The sequence below is a fragment of the Pezoporus wallicus genome, unplaced genomic scaffold (genome assembly GCF_028554395.1).
Source record: "Pezoporus wallicus isolate ANWC-B61680 ecotype Strahan unplaced genomic scaffold, APGP_CSIRO_Pwel_v1 contig_227, whole genome shotgun sequence".
NCBI classification, from domain to species: Eukaryota; Metazoa; Chordata; class Aves; order Psittaciformes; family Psittacidae; genus Pezoporus; species Pezoporus wallicus.
The window spans coordinates 4488258-4503124 of record NW_026635704.1 but is presented as its reverse complement, the minus strand read 5'-3'; the positions used below and the strand labels follow the sequence as shown (position 1 = coordinate 4503124).

The 14867-nt window shown below is 39.6% G+C and overlaps 1 protein-coding gene across 9 annotated transcripts in view; it reads right to left on the bottom strand.

Annotated features, from left to right (window-relative positions):
- Window positions 1–14867, bottom strand: part of PPP4R1 (protein phosphatase 4 regulatory subunit 1) — a 61001-nt gene that overhangs the window by 11497 nt on the left and 34637 nt on the right. For all 9 annotated transcript variants that reach the window (XM_057397462.1, XM_057397463.1, XM_057397470.1 and 6 more), the window contains 8 exons: window positions 14562–14704; window positions 13003–13149; window positions 12664–12771; window positions 11870–11935; window positions 9612–9770; window positions 8320–8450; window positions 6254–6771; window positions 1587–1762 (listed from right to left, as the gene is read on the bottom strand). In XM_057397462.1, coding sequence (XP_057253445.1) covers window positions 1587–1762; window positions 6254–6771; window positions 8320–8450; window positions 9612–9770; window positions 11870–11935; window positions 12664–12771; window positions 13003–13149; window positions 14562–14704 — 1448 coding nt within the window. The remainder of the gene's footprint in view (window positions 1–1586; window positions 1763–6253; window positions 6772–8319; window positions 8451–9611; window positions 9771–11869; window positions 11936–12663; window positions 12772–13002; window positions 13150–14561; window positions 14705–14867) is intronic.

Sequence of the window (14867 nt, the reverse complement as noted above, 5' to 3'; positions counted from 1 at the left end):
TTCACTCTATCACAACATTTATTTTCATGTGAATAGAGGACCTCTCTAACATGCAGCAGTAACTCCTTCAGGAGCCAACACAGCCACAGGAGGACAAGCAAAGTGTAATTTTGCTTTGTGGTAAGTGTGCAGAACTGTGAAGGCTGCTTTCAAACATGAAATGCTGTAGAGCCTGATTTTTCCGAAGTGTCTAATACCCTACTGACATGTTGCTATACTGAGACTTAACAAAAACAAAACAAACAAACAAACCCCAACAGAATAGGAGGAAAAACAACCACAAAAAAAGCCACCTGTGAAAATCAGACCTCTCTTCACTGCTAGGGGCAACAGTCCACTTGCTCAACAGATCACAGCTTGGTTCCCAAATTTTAGGTCACTTCTATGACATCTTTTCACTTGTAAAATGTGGATTTGATTCAGCGCCAGTAACAGACTAGGAACTGACAGATTAAGAGCATCCTTTTAATGAGCAAAACTGAACCATGCAAAAACAACATATACCAGTGACATGACGCTGCCATGATGCATTTACACTGTCATTTTACACATTAATATAAGAAAGAAGCAACTGCAACTGGTCCTCTGATTAAAAAAAATGTATCAAACCTGACATCAGGAATTTGGCGCAAGCTGTTTTCTCGAAACAAACAAACCAGCCACGTTTATAGTGTTAAGTTATGGTTGTGTATAAACAGAAGTATCCAAGTGAATGTCACATTCTTCTACCCCCTATATGGTTTTGGGCTACATGGTAGCCCAACAGCTTAGTTGAAAAGTTAATTAAATGTCATCTAAAACCATTGCTCTAATTAAAAAAGGTTGAATAACCACTTTCTGTGATTTTATGGAGCATATTTTGGAACCACTGCTTTCTACAGAGCTTTTTTTTTTTGGTATCACCAAAGCTTGCAGCACTGTATGGAAGGGAACATAGTGGGTTTGGCCTAATACACAGTACAGAACAGAAAATAGTATCAACTGCTACAGACTTCACCTGGGCAGGGGGGCAGTGGTGGGGTGCTTAACAGGTTCAAGAAACTTTAAAATGTTACTGACTGCTAGAATCCACTTTATCTTTCAGCAGCCTGCATAACACCCTAGAGTGCAGGTCCTCTTATACACACCAGTAAACTACTACAGAACATTCTGACAGGGAGCACAGGGAACAGAGTAGCTCCTTCTCCAAATAGGGGGTGGGAAAGCAAGGAGGGAAGGCACTGAAGAAGAGGATTCACTTCTTATCAGTAGGGCTCAATTTAAAGAAGGCAACTTCACAGGAATAAACTGCAGCAGCATTAGAACATTTTAAGATGTGACAGTCACAACAAAGATTTTAAGAGAAACTATTTTAAGAATTTACAAGGACAAGCACAGAACTGGCAAAAACAAAGGCAAAAACCACAAATCATTTTAATTTAGTAGCTAGTAGCTTCCATACCAGCCAACAAAACTGACCACCATACTAGCCAAAAGTGGGAAGCATTTGGCTACAGTTACCACACAAACACAAAATACAGCTCTATTACTGAAGCCTTGGAAATTCTAATGGAAAAAAAATAAAGAGTACACAACTTGCTTCTTACCTCAACAGTATCACCAATTAAAGGCACAATATCGTCCAGTATAGGTTTAAAATTCTGTTGGTCACTGATGGTCAGTTCAGCCTGTGAATCTGTTCCCTTGCCAACACTGGCCATTGTCTCTTCTTGAGGATCCAAACTAGATGCTATGAGTGCAGCAGACAATACCTCCACTTGTGCTGCAGCATATGAAAGAGAAATACATGAGACTGAACTGCAATAAAATTCTAGCAAGTCCACAGATCAACTTTTAGACAATGACTAACTGGAAGACAGGTGAAGAACTACAGGGGATGTACAAATTTAAGATTACTGACTGTTAGCAAATCCCAAACTGGAGACAATTAGTGTAAAACATAAGGAAAAATAACATTCCTTTTTTTTTTCCTGAGGATTCTCAACCACACTACAGTTGAACAGTGAAATTTGTCTTTAAAGCAAATACACCCCCCACACACACCCAGGAGTAAGACACCATTGTTATGGCAGGATCAGTACATATTAATGGTGCAAGTAGTCTTTGGTACTGAACAGCACATGAATGCTAACTTACTGACTGGGTTTTCTGTGGGAGGTGGGAATAGGAGAGAAAAGGGAAAAATAATTCAAATAAAGGTTGAGAACAGGTTTATTCATACAGAACAGATTTAGGTTCTAAGAGGCTGCGCCTCTATGTATACAGTCATTCATTTTTTACATTTTTATAGTAACTCTAAAGCAGGACCTACATAGGAGGATGTTAGACCCCAGTAACTCTTTTCTGCACAGGATACTTTTAGCCTTGCATCCTCCAGAAAAATAATAAAGGTTGCACTGTTTGATGTCCTCTTATTCATCAAAAGGAAGCATTAGCACTTCAGACACTGTCATCTACTCTTTTGAAATGGATCCAGCAGTTCTGAGACTGCTCTTCTTTCCATCCCTCTGTTTACTGCTAATTAAAAAAAACACCTTTGTTGAGCAGTGTTCCTTGGATATCGCCTGACCCAAGCAGATCAGCTACCAGAGGCAATCGTAGCTGCAAGCGACACAGAATTCAGTGCAGTCTGAGCTACCCTGCCTCCCTCGTTCTCCACTTTTTTCCAAGAGGGTAAGAAGGAATTAAATTTACCCAGCCATCCAGAAGCTCACTTTCTCATAGAATTTTTTTCCAAGGTTTTTTAAAAACTCCTCATGAAATTAAACAATAAACAATAGCTTGTTTTTAAATCCACACTGCCATACCAAGTTAAAGTCTGAATTTCTCCTTCTAGTTGTTTTTGTGGTTTTTTTTTTAATAGGGTTACTAACAAGGCTTAAAAGACGTTTGAACTTATTTGTAGACAAGCAAAATAGATATGCAATACATCTGTTACAAGAAGCAAAATTACAACAGCACAATCTTAGCTGCAAAAATTGGAAAACACCCTACAGGTTCACTGGTTTCTATGTAGAGTTTGATGAGCAGGAATAAAGATAATTCTTTACAACACACAATGCTAGTTCCATAAGTGCATCAAATCTCTGACAGAATAACCAAAAGACATTCCTGCTGTATTACTATAATTCACCTCAACAGGAAAAAACATAGAAAATTAGAGACTTAAAAACAAAACCAACATCATACTAATACTTCCTCCATGAAACACACTGTGTTAGAAAACAGTTTCAATATGTTATATTGTAATATACAGTTTGCAAATACACATAGAAAAATGATGAATTTTAAAAGTTGCAAGATTAACAAAAGCTTTCTGTGACTTCACTCTTCAAGTGTTACTTCACTTACAGTAAACCTCTGTACTTTAAGGCCCATGAGAATAAACAAGATCAAGGTTAGTAAATTCCTGTAAAACTTGTAAATCAAATAAATTACCCAAGCCCATGCAAAATAGGTGGTCATTTCACAGCACCTGCTAAGGCAAGAAATGCCTGATTTCCAGTTTATTCTCATTTAGAGAAACCAAGCAAGAAAATTAAAAAGAACTATATTTTGCCACACATCAAGAAGATGTTTTTCATTAGGACTCATTTCATGCAGGACAACTTGATGAGAAGTGCACACTCCTCTCATTTTCACTTCAAAGCCAAGAAAGCTTATCCTGACTAGGTGACACATACTGCTTCAACTCTGAGTATGTATTTACTGAAAAATCCACACAGAGCTCTAAAGATTACTCTAGTAGCAAGAGTGAAGCTATCTGCAGCAGAAATTGAGAATTTTCCATTACATATTCCCCACACATGCCCCACTGTCAGTCTGCATGCTTGGACCACCACATAGGGGCTTAATGGGATGGAGACCACAAGTATCCTGATTTCCTCTGCCTGCCCTAGAGGAAGGAGATAATGACACAAACGTTCATCTTGTCAGCTTCCTGTCAATTCTACAATGCCAAGATGTGGTGATGAAGGACTGGAGAGGCCAAACTCCCAAGGATTTCACTGACTGGCAAGTATCTTCTTTGTTGAGTGCTTCTCCATAGGTCCTTGTCACACCAAGGGTGACTCTAGTGCTGTAATTTACCAAAAGGTGAATGACCCCACATCTGTAAACATCTTAAGGTTCCAGCTTAGCAAAGGAGGAAAAGAAAGAATGCATGTGCAAGTACGTGCATATGTGTGCACAGACTCTAGGTGGCTGCCTTGATACTGAAACTTGAAACAGCTTCCTAATGAGCTGTCTTCACCACCGCAGGCTCAGGTGCCAGGGCATGTCCCCTCATAATCCCATCACACAGAGACACAGTCCAAGATCTGTACTGATACCCTCCTGACTAAGGTGGCTGCTGCTGCTGCTCCTCCTCATCTCCCACAAAGGTCTTTCCTGAAGCTAGAAGACAGGCAGACAGAAAACCATTAAAAATACAAAAGATAAGGGTCCCTTCTCACACATGACAGGGAAAAAAGCCCTAGAGCTCTTGGGAAGCAAGGTTTTGGGAGGAAAACTGGAAGGGAATCTGCTGGCTAACCAGCTTTCACAACTACCTTCAGTAAAAATTGAAGTGTAAAGGTCAGCTATGTGCATAACACAGAACTCATGGTAAAATAAAGGTCGATGTTCACTGGACCTTAAACCACCTGCTAATTAACTCTTGCTTTGACTTTTGCTTCAGGTGAGAAGTATTTTTCAGCAAAGAATTATTTACTCTTGGCTACTGTACCTGTATCCTAACAATAACTGGCAAAACCTTTAAATTCAAAACCACACTTTATCTGGCCTTATTAAATTTCCTGGTCCTCAGGAGTTTCTGTCCTTTCAGTGTGCTTTATTATTGTTTTCTGTTTCTCCTCACATTTCACTAGAAGACAATATTTACAAGTTGTATGCTCCCTTTCTTTCATGAAGAATTTGCTTTCCTTACCCTCACTTCTTACTCCAAGGCAAAAGTGCATTATTGGGCATAGAGGAGTTTCTTCTCCACTTCCTCCCCACCTACTGTTCCATTAGTACCATATTTTAGATGCTTGCCGCAGGCAGTGCTAGTAGCCTAACTTAAAAACAATTTTTGTAAGGAATGGGATCAACTGACCACACATTTAGGCTGGTTTATCCCTATCAGGTCTCCATTTGGCAAAGCAGCCTGTAACTGGCATAAACCACAGTTAACCCCAGTAACCTGCAAGTCAGGCTTACTTCCCTCAAACAACATTCAGAAAAGCTGACATTACATGATTTAGCACTTTCTATGCAGAACATCATCAGACAAATCAAGCTGAAGAAAGTGTCCCTGGAAGGAAAAATAAAGAAAAAAAACATCTGTGGAAAGAAAAGCAACCTCTGAAGTAAGTGAAGACAGCAGCAGCCTCAGGGAGCTGTAAAAAGGTGAGCTGAATAAGGACCCTCGGATCATTTTAAAAGAGCTGGCATACTTCAGAGGAATGTGCAGGTTTCCGTCTCCCAGTCTGAGACCCTCAAGGCTATGTGGCCAGTGGACTGGAAAGGTCCTATTAACAGCGATTACATACAACTGCTTGACTTTACATAGCCTGTGTAGCTCTGCTAGCCTAGGAGGTCTCTCTGATGTGCTGCTCCCAGAAGCCAGGCATACTTATGAAACCCTTCTCTACTCTTCAAGAGCTTCTAAATGGAGGCTGTGTATTCACTTCAATAATTCAGTCTGGATCAATTCTCAGTTAGACCAAATAAACTTGGCACACTTGAAGGCAAAAACACAAGACTGCAATAATAAAGACCTTACAGAAAAATGGAGAAGACTGATTAAAAATAAAATGGATAATGCATAAAATGAAAACTGTGTATCACAGTTCAATATTAAAAACAATTAAATCTGCCTCCTTATTTAGCATGTATACTAACTACAAATTAATTTCCTGATCAACAGCTTATGCCATTGAACCATCTATTTGATTATACTGTCAAGACAGGCAGGCAGAAGTTTATACTGATAACTGGATGTGTATTCCATGCCCTGGGTTCAGTGTAAACTGTGACAATTCACTTTATGGAAAGAACTGTACCACCTTTAAACATTTTTACACAAATGAAAGGGCCCTTTTAGTTAATCATCCATTTTCATAATTAAATCAAAATAGATACAATCTCTTTAAGGACCAGGAGAAAGTAGTACTTCTGACTTTTAAAATGACAGAAAGGTTAAAACCCACACTGCTAAAGCAACATATCCATACCTCCAAACACTAAAAATGCTTCAGTATCTTTACTATACCTTTAACATCTGGATCGTCCATATGGGGTTCCAAATTTTCTATCATTTCTTCCAATTCTTTCCTTTTTGTCATAGGAATGTTTGAAGATACTTGCATAGTGAGTTCCTGAATTTCTCTGTCAAGTATTATCTCAGAAGTCTGCTGAAGCTCAAGGTCAATATCTATTTCAGGAAGTGGAGTCCTCCAGAAATGGAAAGAGTTGTACAATTCCTGCTCTGAAAGAGAGGTTTCCTGTGAATTCAGCCTGGCCTCCCGCAGACCTGCTGTACAGCAATGAGAACTGTGCTCGTTCTCATCAGCCATTTCCCCACAAGATTCTGAGGACAAAGTGCAATGGAAGGATGACTCAGTCTGGAAATCACTTTCCCTCTGGGAGTGATTTGACACTGTATTTTGATCTTCCATGGCATTTTCAAGTTTTGTTGCAAAATCATCGTTATCAACATGTGAAGACAGATCCTCTGTCCTGTTGTGCTCATCCTCTGTTGTAACATCTTCTGTAGTCCTGACTTGCTCACTGTTGAGTGCCAAAGCAATTGAACATTTAAAAACCAAAATATACTCATTGCAAACAGATGCTCTTGAGAAGTCACACACATGCTATCAGCTTGCCATTTATGAAACTAGATTTACTTATAGCATGGCAAAATAAATCACAGAATTACAGAATGGCTGAGGTTGGAAGGGCCCTCTGGAGGCCATCTTGGCCATCCTCCCTGTTGAAGCAGAGCCACCCAAAAGCAGTTGCCCAGTGCTTTTGAATACTTTGGAGGATGGTGACTCCACAGCTTCCCTGTGCAATCTCTGCCCATGCTTGGTCGGCCCTCACAGGTGTAAAAAAAAAATATTAAAAAATTATATATATACTTTTTTTTTCCCCCGATGTTCAGAGGGAACTTCCTGCGTTTCAGGTTGTGCCCATTGCACACTGTTCTGGCACTGGGCACCACTGAAAAAGCCTGGCTCTGTCCTCTTTGCAGCCTCCCTTGAGTGTTTCTACATACTGATAAGGTGCCCCCTGAGCCTTCTCTTCTCCAGGCTGAGCAGTCCCAGCTCTCTCAGCCTCTCCTCATAGGAGAGATACTCCAGGCCCTTCAATACCTTTGTTGGACTCTTTCCGGTATGTCCACTTGCACTGAGGAGCCCAGAACTGAATCCAGCACTCCACCTGTGATCTCACTAGCACCAAGCAGAAGGGAAGAATCACCTCCCTCGACCTGCTGGCAACACTCCTCCTCATGCAGCCCAGGATACCACCAGCATTCTTTGTAGCAAGAGCACATTGCTGGCTCATGGTCAACCTGGTGTTTACCATGACCCTTAGGGCCTTTTCTGCAAAGCAGCTCTGCACTCGGTGAGACCCCAACAAGCACTGGTGCCTGGGGCTGTACCCTCCCAGGTGAAGGACTTTGCACTTCCACTTGTTAAATTTCAACAGGTTCCTGCCAATCCACTTCTCCAGCCTAAGGCCCCTCTGGAGGGCAGTGTGACCCTGTGGCACATCAGTCACAATTCCCAGTTCCCATCATCAGCAAACTTGAGGGCACACCCTGCTCCACCATCCAGATCAATAATGAAGACGTTAAACAGGACTGCACCCAACACTGACCCCTGAGGTGCATGACCAGTTACTGGCTTTTAACTACATGTCGCTGATCAGCGCCCTTTGGGCCCAGCCATTCAGCTAGCTGTCAATCCACCTCACTATCTCCTCATTCACCCATACTTCATCAGCTTCTCTATGAGGATCTGATGGGAGACCATGTCAAAAGCCTTACTGAAATCTAGGTTGTCTATATCCACTGCTCTGGCTTCTTTAAGTCAGTCTTTTCATTACAGAAGGTATATCCTAAGGTATCTTAAGTTACTGAATAGTCATGTCTTTTCAGTATATAACTGAAAATTTTGGCAGCCTGTGAAGCAAGATGAGAAGTTCCAGATCTTTCCATTTACCAAGATAAATACACAATTCATACGGGAAGGTTAATTTTCTTAAACTTGCAGTTCATACAGAAGAAAAACAAAAAGAGTAAAAAATAATTTGTAGATTTAGTGAATTCTTTACCTGTTTTCCTGCACAGAACCACCACCTTCTGGGCTTTTACCATCTTCTTCTTTGAAGTACTGGCCACTGCTGGATGGATTAGCAAAAGTTGATATGAAAGGCCCCAGAGACTGAAAAGCAGCCTGGCGGACCTAGTGGAAAGGGTCCACAAGATGGAAAAAAAAAAAAGAGTTATTTATATATATGAATCAAGTCTGCCCTATAAAACATAAATGCCCACTACTAGGAACTGGAAGGGTCATAAGCCTACTGAGGAAAGCAACAGCAGAGGCTCTTGTCTGGAAAGAGTCAGTCAGTCATGTACATAAAGTGCTAGGTAAAAAAAAAGTTAAGAATAAGCAGGGTAAAAACAGCTAAATCACAGTAATTAGGTTCAGAGGCCTATTTCCCACAACCAAAGAAATCATTATTATTTAGAAAGCAGAAGCAGGAAAATTGAAAGCTCAGCTGAGAATTTTAACAACTTGAAAGGATAAAAATTATGTGCAGTGAACAGACATTTCACTACCGTAAGTCTGACTGATGATAAGCTCTGCGTTTCTTTCCATTTCCTATCTGGCCATGTTGTTCATTTGTTCCTCCTTTCTCCTACTATTTATTCTTCTCTTCCCAATAATTATCTACTTTTTTTTTTGCCTAATTCTGCTGGGCTATAAATTGCATGATTTTCCAGAACCCATGAGCTCATGCTCCTGTGCAAAAGATCTACTAGATCTACTTTTGGATCTCACAAGTCATCTGTGCAATAGAAAAAAACTTAACATGGTCTGAGGACAAAAAAAAAAACCCAACCAATGAAATAAAAAAAACCCACAAAAATGAAATTAAAAAACACAACACCAAAAAAGACCCCACCGACAACCAAACAATCCCAAGCCACCATACACACAAAACCCAACTCAAAACCAACCAAACCTAAAACCAACAAACACCACCACCACACTCCACTGACCCACTGCTCCCCAAAACAAGAGGCGGTGGTAGGGAACCTCAAGAAATACAAATGCATCACATATAATTGTCCAAGTTTGTTGATGATTTTCAGCAGTATTGTCACAGGCAGTTCCTGTAGCTAAGAAAACTACACCCCTGACAGTTTTTCTGTTATGCTGCAGTGAAAACGTGAGGGACTTCCTACACCCACTGACAAACTAAGCAGTCTGAGAAGAATTTTGCTTGAGGCGAGTGAAACAAATTGTGTTATCCACACCTATGGGGAGAAGTTTTATATGGACTATCAGTAAAATCCTTTACATATGACAGCTAGTCAAGAAATAAAAAGCAATTCTTACCCATCGTGAAGGATCACTAATCAAATTAATAAAAAGGGTTGACAATTTTGTCCTCCGGACTTCCTGTGATGTTGCACAAGAAACTGCCATGAAGCATTCAGCACAGGCTTTCCTAACTCCCCACACATTATCAGAGCAGAGCTGGAAAAACCTCGGCAGCTGTTAGGAACATAGTGAGTAAATTTGCAAGTCTTAGCAGGCAGTACTTGTTTAGAAGCAAGTTCTTTTTTCACATTCATCTCCTGCATCTGGTTCTCTCTCCTCACACTCAGATACATTAGTTTAATATTTGCAAGACAAAGAGCACACATTCAGTAGCACCACCCTTCTAATCAGTTGATCTCATGTTACTTATGGATACAGATAAGGACAATTCACCTGTGTGAAGAAGAGCAAGAAAGTATTATTTTTCAACCTCCTTTTATATATATATGTGTGTGTATTTGTAAGAGCCTCACTGAAATGCAAAAGAGCGTCTTCAGAAAGAAGAACAACCCTTTCTTTTCCAACTTCTCATTGTTAGATTTATCAATCTCTGTCACCACCTACCCTATAAAGGCAGGACCTAAATGCATAAAGGAACAGGGAAATGAGAGAAACACTACATTTGGTGCACAAGCAAACATGTCTGAACAGACCAAGGGGTTTACTAATAAAACTGAAGTATTCTGAAGTTGGTCAGGTGCTTGGGTTTGTTGGAAATGGTAGCAGTAAAGACAAAATGATGGACAGTGCAGGTGAAGCAAAGACATGCAGGTCATCACATGGCTGCCTTCATTTTCAGTAGGCAGTGTTAAAAGTAATACAACAACTGTTGCTACAGCTCTATTGATCTTCAGCTGTTCCTACTTTCTGCAGCAAATCTTTCTGGACTTTGCTCCTGATTAAAAAGCATTTATGTTATAATCTGAAATTTCATCTAAAGCCATTCAGCTTCCTCCTCCCCCTCCATTTTGGTGGTTTTTTTTTTTTTCCTTTTAATAATACAGAAAAGGCAGAAAATGGCATTTTCTGTTATGGAAAGAGATCCCCAACCATCCCAGCCACATTATTGCTTTCACATAAAATAACTTTTTTATTTCATAGTTTAACTGCACACTCTACAAAGTTTTAATCCAAATTTATGACATATATAACTAAAAGATCATTTGTGGGAGAGAAATCAATTTACATCCCAAATTACAATGTGTGTAAATCTGCACAATGATACTTCATTATCAAATGGCTTGAATCACACAGTACCTAGGGAAAAATGCAGCAGATGCTGTAAGGAAGTAAGAAATGCCCTGAGGGTCACACTGGGCCTACCTGTCCCAATACCACATCTGCAAAATGACACAGAGCCTTTTTCAAAGTCATGCATCGAAGTCCTTCACTAATCCATGGCACTCACTCAAAGTCTTCTGGCCCTCAACAAACTCACTGTTCACGTGAGTTTCCCAAGAGGAAAAAGTTGGAAGAAGGAGCCCAGCAACTGTCAGGGTGATTTCTGCTCCCTAGCCCTGTAACGCCTCGAAGCCTATGAACACCCACCAGCTCCTTTGACCCACCAGGAGAATGGGGGGCACTGCTAAGGATCCTCTGCTTACTACTCCCTGCTCCATCCAGTTCCCTTCTTTTCCATTTTCAATTTGTATCTCTTCCCTTTACTTCATTTGTTATTGCCCAGATTGATTTCTTTTCTTTGCCTTTCTTTCTCTTTCCCTTCTTCCCAGGAGGTCTGTGAGGCTTTGTTAGAGTCAGGAAAAGTTACTTTAAAAGATTAAACCAATGAACAGCAGCATTAAGTAATGCCATTTAAAAAGAGAACACATAAGCCTCACCACTTCTAGCAGTCTATGCCTACCATGCTCCTCCTGTATCTACAATCTCCCACTGCATTTATGGACATTAGAAGACACATTTCTGCCTACTTCTTGCCTAATATATTTCTGAACTTGCAAATACTACTCTGAGCCTCCACCACCCAAACTATTTTCTTCAGTCTGGTTTAACTCTTCTCTCAGCTCTAAAACTGAGTACCCCTTAGCTCTAGACTGTGTGACTTGGCAAGTAAGAATGGTGTATTCATAGTAACTTTGAGATTTTGTAAACGTCACTCATAACCTCACATCAGCAAAACTGAAGAGTCCCTGCTCGTTTAGTCTCTTCTTACTAAAGCAGTGTAGTAGTTGTTCAATCATTTTAGCTGCCCTTCCCCTGTACCTTGTCCTGCTCCAGTACTGACTCATATTAAAAAGTATTAAAAAACAGCTTACCAGCATTTCTTCGGTGGCTTGCTGCCCAACCACGCTGCAGATATCCCCAAAATTGGCTGCACATACCTTGCAGACAAAATGCAAAAGAGTAACCAAGACTATAGTTTTAATACAGCAAACAAAAATCAAAGCAAAAAAATAAACAGCTTCTAAAAACATAAACCCAGGTTTCAGCATAAACTCAGCATCAGCTACCTCCCCATTCCATCAGTTCCCATGGTTAAAAAGAAAATTAAAAATTGTTTTCTTCATTTCAAGCTTAATCAGCCTTTTTTAATCATGAAAGAACCATCCCAGAACTTAAGTGAAAGGGAAGAATAAAATGTGTTCAAACTGCTGTCAGATTAAAGAATACAAGAAGTTATCACGGAAAATAAGCTATGCAATTGCAGGGTGAAACCAAAACACAGCCTCAGCACCTAAATACCATGATGGAGTATTGGTTTATTTCATCTTAACGAGCATCTTTCATCTTATCTGCAATCTACCATATAAGCTCAGGTGGCTGATGTTGTATCAGTTACAGCTGGTTCACATTTTCATAACCATCTACACAATCATAAGACAAGCAGATTCTTTCTTTATTCCTGATAATAAAGGTAAGAACTTTGGAAAAAAACTCAGTGTCAAATATAAAATCTGTGGAAATGCGAGGTACAAAGAAACCCCATAGCTTTCACTTATGCATGTCACAAATGAGACCTAGCAGGAAAAACCCATTTAGCCAAATGCAAGTTCCAAGTTCATGACATTCCTTTCACAGACAATCCAGACCAAATGCTGATAACTCATACCTTACGAACATGAAACATTCTGCAGTCACAGCACATCTCGCAAAACCTAGGAAGAACAAGTCTTTCTGTGATGTCCTTTCCTACCATGGAGGCCATTTTGCACATTATCTAAAGGCAAGACAGACACTAATCAGGGATGCTTGTACAACACAAAATTCTGTGCCAGTTAAGCAGAGGCTTTTTATGTTTACTTTTCATTTGTATGGACATAATGTTATTGAAAATTCTTTTCTCTTTAATACCAAATGGATGCGCAACTTGGAAACATGCTACCATGACTGGAATATCATGCATTCAAGCAAACTTTATACTGTGTGATTTGGTACTGGTGTTACTTACAGCCACGGCTTCTGTCTTCACATCATCATTGCTGTCTGGAGCTGTCAGATCTATCAGAACAGGGCATACTTTGGTTTCTACATCGTATCTCTCTATGAGTTCTTGCTCCAACAGAACTAACAATGCTGCCTGGCTTGTTTTTCTCACCTATCATGAAAAGACAAAAGAATGAAGGAATTCAAAGAGAGGGGTTTTTTGTTTGAATAAATGTCCTGTATTTTGGAAGCTGTACCTATATACTGTCACACACCTATACTAGTCGCACTCTGCAAGAGGACAAATGCTCCAAAAGCAGTTCTGCAAACACTTCATGTTTGAAACAAACTATGTTTGAACTGAAGAGCAACTGCACGTTATAAACTAAGGCAGTGCTGTTATAAAAATGCCCACCTACATACTTCCGAAAACAGAGGACAGCAATGTCAAAAAAAGTAGCCACGGTAGAGTTCATGAAATACATAAAGCGAAGCAGGACAACTACCTAGGAATAACGAAGTTTTAAGGAATGTGAATTTTAAACAAATCCTCTTTTTCTGAGATCAAAGTGTTCAGCTGACACCGAATAACTGTGTTTATTTCAAACATATTTGAAATGCTGAGACACTATTTTGTTCAGTTCTATCTGGGGAAAAAGAACAAAGCCTGCACAAAAATAAGATAGCCATTAATAATTGACTTCGTACATGGCAACCCCTGCCTCTCAAAAAAAAGGAATTTAATCAGAAGAGAAAGCATTACATACAGCAAGAGACTACATACTGCAATGCAGTAATTTTGAAAACATCTTTGAGATCTTTGTTTCGGAGCAAACCAACCAAATGAACTATGGAGTATCAACAGAGGTTAAGATGATGAAAAGAATCACTGAATCTGCTAGCAGGAGAATATCAAGCACAAGTATGGTTGTTATACAGAATCAGCAAAACAGCTAATTCATGCATAAATTCATGTATATTACTAAGAAACCTAGGTTTGGGTATGTATTTTTAATTATGAAAAATCTGGGAAAGGCAAGGGAAAAGAGGTAACACTGAAGAGGCCCTAAATATTTTAAAATAATGTATTACCTCGAAGTAGTCCAGTCTGAAATGATGTAGAAAAGCCTACAAAAAAAGCTTTAGGCAAGCTAACTCACACATGCAAAGAAACAAAACACGAAAGTTCAATCCCAAAGATCATTGAATTGATACACAAATAACTGGTCATGAAGGTACGTAATGGTGTTAAAAAATTAATTATATTGAGAAGTCAGGTTTTTGTGACCTACTGTTACTTTTTGCCAGAATTTAAATTATGTAAGCTTATCAAAATGACTGTTTGGTTTTGCCCATGAGAATATAATACCAGAAAAAGGGCCCCAAATAAGAACAGATCATGTCTGATGAAAAAAAAATGTTGGAAAATTTCTTTAAGTAAAGTTCAGAGTGCCATGTATTTCATGTCCATTCAAACTTTTTACCCTAAAATACGACACAATCATATGGTGATACGTTACTTGAACAGAGCATCACATCAGGTGCATTCAACTAGCAAATAAACTATTTGTAAAAGATACTTACCTGATTATTCTGGTCTGCGAGGTAACGCACCACTATAGGCAGTAAGTATTTGGAAAACGCATATGGGATTGAAGGTCTGTTCTCTTGACAGAACATAGCAATATGAGGCACCTGTTCCATTAGTTCTGCCCGCACTGTTGGCTCTGTCAGGGTCAAAATAAAACACAAAAAAAAGGCACAATAAGTGTTTACAAGCATAGTGCTAGAATAAGATGGCTCTGTACATACAAAGTACGTTCTCAAGGGCTCATGTCAGTGTGTTTCTGTCGAGGTTCGTTTTGACAGGCACCATCTTTTGTCAAAACT